The 10,000-nt window shown below is 44.2% G+C and overlaps 1 protein-coding gene across 7 annotated transcripts in view; it reads right to left on the bottom strand.

The window, feature by feature from the left end:
• The window catches only part of tiam1a (TIAM Rac1 associated GEF 1a), a 234,798-nt gene that overhangs the window by 75,860 nt on the left and 148,938 nt on the right, over positions 1 to 10,000 (bottom strand). For all 7 annotated transcript variants that reach the window (XM_061899333.1, XM_061899335.1, XM_061899334.1 and 4 more), the window contains 2 exons: positions 4,922 to 5,068; positions 4,784 to 4,858 (listed from right to left, as the gene is read on the bottom strand). In XM_061899333.1, coding sequence (XP_061755317.1) covers positions 4,784 to 4,858; positions 4,922 to 5,068 — 222 coding nt within the window. The remainder of the gene's footprint in view (positions 1 to 4,783; positions 4,859 to 4,921; positions 5,069 to 10,000) is intronic.

The raw sequence follows: 10,000 nt of genomic DNA, 5'->3' as shown, positions 1-10,000 counted from the left end.
TGAATGCAAGGCATACTTGGTCAACAGCCATACAGGTCACACTGAGGGTGGCCGTATAAACAACTTTAACGGTGTTACACCACACTGTGAACCCACACCAAACAAGAATGACAAACATATTTCGGGAGAACATCCGCACCGTAACACAACAGAAAAAATACCCAGAAGCCCTTGCAGCACTAACTCTTCCGGGACGCTACAATATACACCCCCGCTACCACCAAAACTGGATTTTGCATGTCAGTATAAAGTTATATAAGCCCTGCTTGTTCAATATTCAATGCAAAACTTCTTTGGGTCCTATTAAAAGGTTAAGTTGTTCAACTTGGGCTTTGTTCAGTTTAACATTTTGGCCCACTTTGTATTTGGAGTTTGACACATCTGGGTTAGAGTGTCCGCCCTGAGATGGGTAGGTTGTGAGTTCAAACCCCTGCTGAGTCATACCAAAGACTATAAAAATGGGAGCCATTACCTCCCTGCTTGGCACTCAGCATGAAGAGTTGGAATTGGGGGTTAAATCACCAAAAATGATTCCCGGCCGTGGCCACCCCTGCTGCTCACTGCTCCCCTCACCTCCCAGGGGGTGAACAAGGGTGATGAGAATAATTTCGCCACCATTGGTACTTTAACTCTGGAGTCCTGAAATTTTTCCTTTTCGGGGTGGCGGGGGTGCTGAAGCCTATCTCAGCTGCATTCGGGCGGAAGGCGAGGTACACCCTGGACAAGTCGCCACCTCATTGCGGACCAAGCATCATAACAGTAATTTTTCAGATTTGCCATAGCACTGTTTTCTTGAAAAAGGTGCAGTAGCGCTCTAGAGTCCTGGATTTTTTTTTTTTTTATTTGTAAAGTAACGAGTAGCTATAATAAATCCCTTTTTTAAAGTCATTTTCTCTGTATATTTTGCACCAAAAAAATATTTCCAATGCATTCAAGTTAGTCCAAAACCCAAATTAAATTCAAGTTTGAGACAAATAGTATAGAAATCTTCTCATACAATGAAGGGAAAAATAATGCAGATAACAAAGGCCGCAGTTTGAGACTGTAACAGACTATTTCTGTTTACAGTATTTTCTGTGGGAGGGGAAAAGAAAGTGGTCCCCCTTCTAGCTTGCATGATATGCTTTTTGGCCTGCGGCGTGCCTGATGTCAGTGCTGTGCGGGGGTGGAAGCAGATCAATCTCCCACAGACCCACTGGGGACTCTTCCACGGCGCTGAGAGTGGCTTCTCTTGTCTCCAAAAGTGTACTCTCTGAGTACTTCATCTCCAACGGAACGGACTCAATTCATATTCATATTTGCATCATTTTGAAGCTGCAGATGTAATCAAGTATGAAAAAATAACGTTAATGGGTCCGATTGTAAGAGCGCAAATAAAGTGGATGAAAGAGGGAAAAGGACATCATGAAAGGGCTCAAGGAGGTGGAAAATGGAGAGTTGTTGCTGGCCTGGGGGGGGCAGAGAACATTTGTAAGCCGCTATCAGACGCTCCAGTAATTTATAAAGACCACATACAATTTTACTCTCTGGCTCTCAAGAAAGGCGGACGCTTCCTTTCCCTCTTCTTTATCGCTCCTGCTTTTGTTTTGTCAAGTTTTTTGGAGCCCCTTTTTGCACTGCTTTCCATCGCCTAAGAAGTGGAATTGATCAACTTGCCTCTGAAATTTACAAGATCTTCTGGAAGAAAAGCTTGGGTTCGGGGGAGAACACTGAATACATCTACCTATTCAGAATCATGGTTGGAGTGAAAGAAATGTGGTGACGCAGGCATTTGTGGTTTCTGAACCAAATCACAAACTGGATAACATCTTGGGTAAGCTTTCCGCACTGCAAAGCGAAGTAATGATCAATTTGACTGAAAACCATTTGCTCGCCCCTAACCAAAACATTCCTTGTTTACAATTTATCATGGTTTCTGAACTAAATCACAAACTGGAAAACATCTTGGGGAAGCTTTCCGCTCTGCAAAGCGAAGTAATGATCAATTTGACAATAATGTATTTGCTCGCCCTGACCAAAACAATCCTTGTTTACAATTTATCATGGTTTCTGAACTAAATCACAAACTGGATAACATCTTGGGAAAGCTCTGCAAAGTGAAGTTAAGATCAATTTGATTAAAATGTATTTGCTCTCTCTAACCAAAAATCAATCTTTGTATACAATGTATCATGGTTTCTGAACTCAATCACAAACTGGAAAACATCTTGGGGAAGCTTTCCACACTGCAAAGAGAAGTTATGATCAATTTGACTAGAATGTATTTGCTCTCCCTAACCAAAACAATCCTTGTTTACAATTTATCATGGTTTCTGAACAAAATCACAAACTGGAAAACATCTTGGGGAAGCTTTCCGCACTGCAAAGCGAAGTAATGATCAATTTGACTAGAATGTATTTGCTCGCCCTAACCAAAATAATCCTTGTTTACAATTTTATAATGGTTTCTGAACTAAATCACTAACTGGATAACATCTTGGGGAAGCTTGCTGCTCTGCAAAGCTAAGTAATGATCATTTTGACTAGAACATATTTGATGTCCCTGACCAAAACAATCCTTGTTTACAATTTTATAATGGTTTCTGAACTAAATCACAAACTGGAAAACATCTTGGGTAAGCTTTACGCACTGCAAAGCGAAGTTATGATCAATTTGACTAGAATGTATTTGCTCGCCCTAACCAAAATAATCCTTGTTTACAATTTTATAATGGTTTCTGAACTAAATCACTAACTGGATAACATCTTGGGGAAGCTTGATGCTCTGCAAAGCGAAGTAATGATCAATTTGACAGTAATGTATTTCCTCGCCCTGACCAAAACAATCCTTGTTTACAATTTATCATGGTTTCTGAACTAAATCACAAACTGGATAACATCTTGGGGAAGGTTTCCGCTCTGCAAAGCGAAGTAATGATCAATTTGACAATAATGTATTTGCTCGCCCTGACCAAAACGTTCCTTGTTTACAATTTATCATGGTTTCTGAACTAAATCACAAACTGGGTAACATCTTGGGGAAGCTGTCCGCACTGCAAAGCAAAGTAATGATCATTTTGACTAAAATGTATTTGCTCGCCCTGACCAAAACGTTCCTTGTTTACAATTTATCATGGTTTCTGAACTAAATCACTAACTAGATAACATCTTGGGGAAGCTTGCTGCTCTGCAAAGCTAAGTAATGATCAATTTGACTAGAACATATTTGATGTCCCTGACCAAAACAATCCTTGTTTACAATTTTATAATGGTTTCTGAACTAAATCACAAACTGGATAACATCTTGGGTAAGCTTTCCACACTGCAAAGCGAAGTAATGATCAATTTGACTGAAAACTATTTGCTCGCCCCTAACCAAAACATTCCTTGTTTACAATTTATCATGGTTTCTGAACTAAATCACAAACTGGAAAACATCTTGGGGAAGCTTTCCGCACTGCAAAGCGAAGTAATGATCAATTTGACAATAATGTATTTGCTCGCCCTGACCAAAACAATCCTTGTTTACAATTTATCATGGTTTCTGAACTAAATCACAACCTGGGTAACATCTTGGGAAAGCTCTGCAAAGTGAAGTTATGATCAATTTGATTAAAATGTATTTGCTCTCTCTAACCAAAAATCAATCTTTGTATACAATGTATCATGGTTTCTGAACTCAATCACAAACTGGAAAACATCTTGGGGAAGCTTTCCACACTGCAAAGAGAAGTTATGATCAATTTGACTAGATGTATTTGCTCTCCCTAACCAAAACAATCCTTGTTTACAATTTATCATGGTTTCTGAACAAAATCACAAACTGGAAAACATCTTGGGGAAGCTTTCCACTCTGCAAAGCAAAGTAATGATCAATTTGACAATAATGTATTGGCTCGCCCTTACCAAAACGTTCTTGTTTACAATTTATCATGGTTTTTGAACTAAATCACAAACTGGATAACATCTTGGGTAAGCTTTACGCACTGCAAAGCGAAGTTATGATCAATTTGACAATAATGTATTTGCTCGCCCTGACCAAAACGTTCCTTGTTTACAATTTATCATGGTTTCTGAACTAAATCACAAACTGGAAAACATCTTGGGGAAGCTTCCGCTCTGCAAAGTGAAGTAATGGTCAATTTGACAATAATGTATTTGCTCGCCCTGACCAAAACAATCCTTGTTTACAATTTATCCTGGTTTCTGAACTAAATCAGAACTGGATAACATCTTGGGGAAGCTTTAAGCACTGCAAAGAGAAGTTATAATCTATTTGACTGAAAACTACTTGCTCGCCCCTAACCAAAACATTCCTCGTTTACAATTGATCATGGTTTCTGAACTAAATCACAACCTGGACAACATCTTGGGTAAGCTTTCCACTCTGCAAAGCGAAGTTATGATCAATTTGACTAAAATGTATTTGCTCTCCCTGACCAAAACAATCATTGTTCACAATGTTATAATGGTTTCTGAACTAAATCACAACCTGGACAACATCTTGGGTAAGCTTTCCGCTCTGCAAAGCGAAGTTATAATCAATTTGACTAGAATGTATTTGCTCACCCTGACCAAAACAATCATTGTCCACAATTTGTCTCCCTCCGCACTGACCTTGGTGAGGTCACGGTGTACACACACCTCTGAGACACCTTCCCCCCTTGGGTTTGGTTTTTGTCTCCTTCTCCTTTGACTTCCTGCCTCACTGCCAGCTCTGTCCTTGGATGCTTGCACCCACCTAATGTTGTTGCCACTTTTGAGGTGGCGTGACAGAAAAGTTGTGTGTGGAGAGAAAACTTACAGACTTCTCACTGGCCGAGTCTTCAAAGGTCTGCTCTGCGGGCGGCTTGGGCGTGTCTCCCCCGTCAACAAACACCTGCCAGGGACAGGAAGTGCCAGGTGAGGACCTCACCTGCAGGTAACCCGCATGCTTGACTACCTGGCTGATGGAGGTGTGTCCCTTGGACTTCCTGCGTGCGGCAGAGTCCAGACCCCACAGGGAGGAGAAGCGGCTGCGACGCTTGCTGAAGGTGCGATGGACGGCCTGACTCCGCCTCTTCACGCTGTTCTCCGTGCGGGCAGACACCTGTGGGGCACAGCAGTCCTACATTTACACTCTGCTTGTACTCACTACATTATGGGTCATCTGTATGTATGGGGAGCTGGAGCCTATCCCAGCTCAATTTGGATGAGGGGCAGGGTTGTTGGAGCCTATTCCAGCTAAAGTTGGGTTGGAGGTGGAGTAGCTGGAGCCTATCCCAGTTCTATTTGGATGAGGGGCGGGGTAGCTGGAGCTCATCCCAGCTCAATGGGGGGGGGGGGGGGTGTTGGAGCCTATCCAAGCTCAATTTGGATGAGGGGCGGGTCGCTGGGGTCTATCCTAGCTCAATTTGGGTGTGGTGGGGGGTAGTTGGAGCCTATTCCAGCTGAATTTGGATGAGGGGCGGGGTAGCTGGAGTCTATCCCAGCTCAATTTGGGTGAGAGTTGGGGTCATTGGGGCCTATCCCAGCTGAATTTGGATGAGGGGTGGGGTAGCTGGATCTTATCCCAGCTCAATGGGGGGGTTGGAGCCTATCCAAGCTCAATTTGGATGAGGGGTGGGTAGCTGTAGCCTATCCCAGCTGAATTTGGTAGAGGCGGGGTAGCTGGAACCTTTCACAGCTGAATTTGGTAGAGGCAGGGTCGCTGGAGCCTATCCCAACTGAATTTGGTAGAGGGGCGGGGTCGCTGGGGTCTATCCTAGCTCAATTTGGGTGTGGTGGGGGGTAGCTGGAGCATATTCCAGCTGAATTTGGATGAGGGGCGGGGTAGCTGGAGTCTATCCCAGCTCAATTTGGGTGAGAGTTGGGGTCGTTGGGGCCTATCCCAGCTGAATTTGAATGAGGAGCGGGGTAGCTGGAGCTTATCCCAGCTCAATGGGGGGATTGGAGCCTATCCAAGCTCAATTTGGATGAGGGGTGGGTAGCTGGAGCCTATCCCAGCTGAATTTGGTAGAGGCGGGGTAGCTGGAACCTTTCACAGCTGAATTTGGTAGAGGCAGGGTCGCTGGAGCCTATCCCAACTGAATTTGGTAGAGGTGTGGTAGCTGGAGCCTATCCCAGCTGAATTTGGTAGAGACTGGGTAGCTGGAGCCTATCCCAGCTGAATTTGGCAGAGAGGCGACTTAGCTGGAGCCTATCCCAGCTGAATTTGGTAGAGAGGCGACTTAGCTGGAGCCTATCCCAGCTGAATTTGGTAGTGGCGGGGTTGCTGGAGCCTATCCCATCTAAATTTGGTAGGGAGGCGGTTAAGCTGGAGCCTATCCCATCTAAATTTGGTGGGGAGGCGGTTAAGCTGGAGTCAATCCCGGCTGAATTTGGGCAAGAGACGGCGTAGCAAGAGTATGTCAGCTGAATTTGGGCAAGAGGCGGCGTAGCTAGAGGCAATCCCGACTGAATTTGGGCGAGAGGCGGGTTAGTTGGAGTCTACCCCAGCTAAATTGGGGTGGGGGGGGGGGGGGGGTTGCAGCCTACCAGGTACTCCAGCTAAATTGGGACAAGAGCTGGAGACTATCTTAGCTGAGTTTGGTCAAGGACCGGCGTTTTGGGCAAGAAGTGGCGTAGCTAGTCCATCCCAGCTGAATTTGGGCAAGAGGCCGGGTAGCTGGAGCCTATCCCATCTAAATTTGGTAGGGAGGCGGTTAAGCTGGAGTCAATCTCGGCTGAATTTGGGCAAGAGACGGCGTAGCAAGAGTCTATCTCAGCTGAATTTGGGCAAGAGGCGGCGTAGCTAGAGGCAATCCCGACTGAATTTGGGCGAGAGGCGGGTTAGTTGGAGTCTACCCCAGCTAAATTGGGGGGGGGTTGCAGCCTACCAGCTACTCCAGCTAAATTTGGACAAGAGCTGGAGACTATCTTAGCTGAGTTTGGGCAAGAAGCGGCGTAGCTAGTCCATCCCAGCTGAATTTGGGCAAGAGTCCGGGTAGCTGGAGCCTACTCCAGCTAAATTTGGACAAGAGCTGGAGTCCATCATGGCTGAATTTGGGCGAGAGGCAGCGTAGCTGGAGTCTACCCCAGCTAAATTTGGGGAGGGGGGAGGGGGGGGGTTGCAGCCTACCCCAACTGAATTTGGGTGGGGCGACGTAGCTGGGGTCTATCTCAGCTGAATTTGGGCACGAGGCGGCGTAGCTAGAGTCAATCCCAGCTGAATTTGGGCACGAGGCGGTGTGGCCGCTAGAGTCAATCCCAACTGAACTTGGGCGAGAGGCGGGTTAGCTGGAGCCTACCCCAGCTAAATTTTGACGAGAGCTGGAGCCTATATCAGCTGAATTTGGATGAGGAGCGGGGTAGTTGGAGCCTATCCCAGCTGAAGTTGGGTGAGAGGCGGGGTAGTTGCGAAACGCTCGGACATGTTTTGTTTCCGCTCACATTCCCCATCGACGACACGTCTCCCACTGCCTGCTGTCTCTTTTACAAGCGGCCTCCATTAGCGGGATTACGTCAAAGCGATTTAAGCGATTCCCAATAAAGCTTTTGTGGACCATTTGGATTTGTCCCCACTACTTTTCTTCCCACTGTTTACACTTTCAAGCTTTCTTCTTCTCCCACACTTCACAATATTCTCATCAGTAGCAGCGGCTTTCAATGAGTTCTTGTTGGGGGGATAAAACAATTGTGTGCTAACGTCTGACAGGGGGAGACAGGGAGGGAGGGGGGCTGTTTTAGGGGGGTGTGAAGGAGATAAGGAGACAAAGGAAAGGAGGATGTAGGCAGTAAGGAAGGGAAGGAGGGTGCTGAGGGTGGGAAAAGAAAAAGGCTGGTTTGTGGGAAAGTGCCTCAGGGATGGCACAGTTTATATTGATCCACCCACCAATCAACAACATCCACCTCTGGCATGTGTGTGTGTGTGTTTTGGCAATTCGGACTTAATGGGGACATGGCTCTGTTTACACAGTCACCTTTAGGGGACTTCTGACGGTATGAGGACCTGATAGGCATCTTGATCTGACTAAGTGATTTTTACGCTTTGGCCCATAAAACATGTTGACTGGTTAGTTTCAGTGTTAGACAGTCACCTTTTAGGCGACCTCTGACGGTATGGGGACCAAAAAACAGGTCCGGGATCAGCATGATTATAAAACATTACCTTAAAGTATGATTCACTTTCAGAACTTTCCATCTAGAGTTGCGTACAACTTCATTACTGCTAAATAGAAGTTTTCAGTAAAGATGCAGGATTTGCTTTAACATATAAGTGGTGAAACTTCCTATAAGAGGACATCTATCTGTAAGTGCTGTATTCTGAGGATCATGTCATATATATTTTTTTTTAAATGGTCCTCAGTAGTCACGTACAAATGTGTGTGAATTATGCAAAATGATTAAAATTTGGTCCCCATGAACCATATTAACTCTTTTTCCCCCAGGGTCCCCAGTAAGTATGATCAGCACATTACTTCATCAATACAGAGATTTAAAGACATGTATGAGCTAACTGGGCAGTAGCTATTTTACTTCATTTTTTTCACGCCTCCACAACCTGTAGAATGGGTGGTCCCCACAAGTCCTGTTTAAAAACTTGGTCCCCATTCCAAATGATAACCTGTGTGTGTGTGTTTTGGCAATTCGGACTTAATGGGGACATGGCTCTGTTTACACAGTCACCTTTAGGGGACTTCTGACGGTATGAGGACCTGATAGGCATCTTGATCTGACTAAGTGATTTTTACGCTTTGGCCCATAAAACATGTTGACTGGTTAGTTTCAGTGTTAGACAGTCACCTTTTAGGCGACCTCTGACGGTATGGGGACCAAAAAACAGGTCCGGGATCAGCATGATTATAAAACATTACCTTAAAGTATGATTCACTTTCAGAACTTTCCATCTAGAGTTGCGTACAACTTCATTACTGCTAAATAGAAGTTTTCAGTAAAGATGCAGGATTTGCTTTAACATATAAGTGGTGAAACTTCCTATAAGAGGACATCTATCTGTAAGTGCTGTATTCTGAGGATCATGTCATATATATTTTTTTTTAAATGGTCCTCAGTAGTCACGTACAAATGTGTGTGAATTATGCAAAATGATTAAAATTTGGTCCCCATGAACCATATTAACTCTTTTTCCCCCAGGGTCCCCAGTAAGTATGATCAGCACATTACTTCATCAATACAGAGATTTAAAGACATGTATGAGCTAACTGGGCAGTAGCTATTTTACTTCATTTTTTTCACGCCTCCACAACCTGTAGAATGGGTGGTCCCCACAAGTCCTGTTTAAAAACTTGGTCCCCATTCCAAATGATAACCTGTGTGTGTGTGTTTTGGCAATTCGGACTTAATGGGGACATGGCTCTGTTTACACAGTCACCTTTAGGGGACTTCTGACGGTATGAGGACCTGATAGGCATCTTGATCTGACTAAGTGATTTTTAAGCTTTGGCCCATAAAACATGTTGACTGGTTAGTTTAAGTGTGACACAGTCACCTTTTAGGCGACCTCTGACGTTATGGGGACCAAAAAACAGGTCCGTGATCAGCATGATTATAAAACATTACCTTAAAGTATGATTCACTTTCAGAACTTTCCATCTAGAGTTGCGTACAACTTCATTACTGCTAAATAGAAGTTTTCAGTAAAGATGCAGGTTTTCTTTAACATTTAAGTGGTGAAACTTCCTATAAGAGGACAGACGTAGTGCTGTATTCTGAGGATCATGTCACATTTTTTTTTTTCTACGGTATGGGGACCTGATAGTCAGATCCATTCTGAAGATGCCTGAGTGATTTTTTTAAGCTTTGGCCCATAAAATATGTTGACTGGTTAGTTTGAGTGTTAGACAGTCACCTTTTAGGGGACTTCTGACCGTATGGGGACCAGAAAACAGGTCCGTGATCAGCATGATTATAAAACATTATTACCTTAAAGTATGATTCACTTTCAGAATTTTCCATCCTTCTATATATGTTAGTTGGAGTTGCAGACAACTTCATCTCTGCTAAATAGCGGTTTTCAGTAAAGATGCAGGATTTGCTTTAA

Source organism: Nerophis ophidion, linkage group LG04 (genome assembly GCF_033978795.1).
Source record: "Nerophis ophidion isolate RoL-2023_Sa linkage group LG04, RoL_Noph_v1.0, whole genome shotgun sequence".
Classification (NCBI taxonomy): Eukaryota; Metazoa; Chordata; class Actinopteri; order Syngnathiformes; family Syngnathidae; genus Nerophis; species Nerophis ophidion.
Note: the sequence above shows the minus strand (reverse complement) of the source record. Positions and strands in the feature narration are given on the sequence as shown.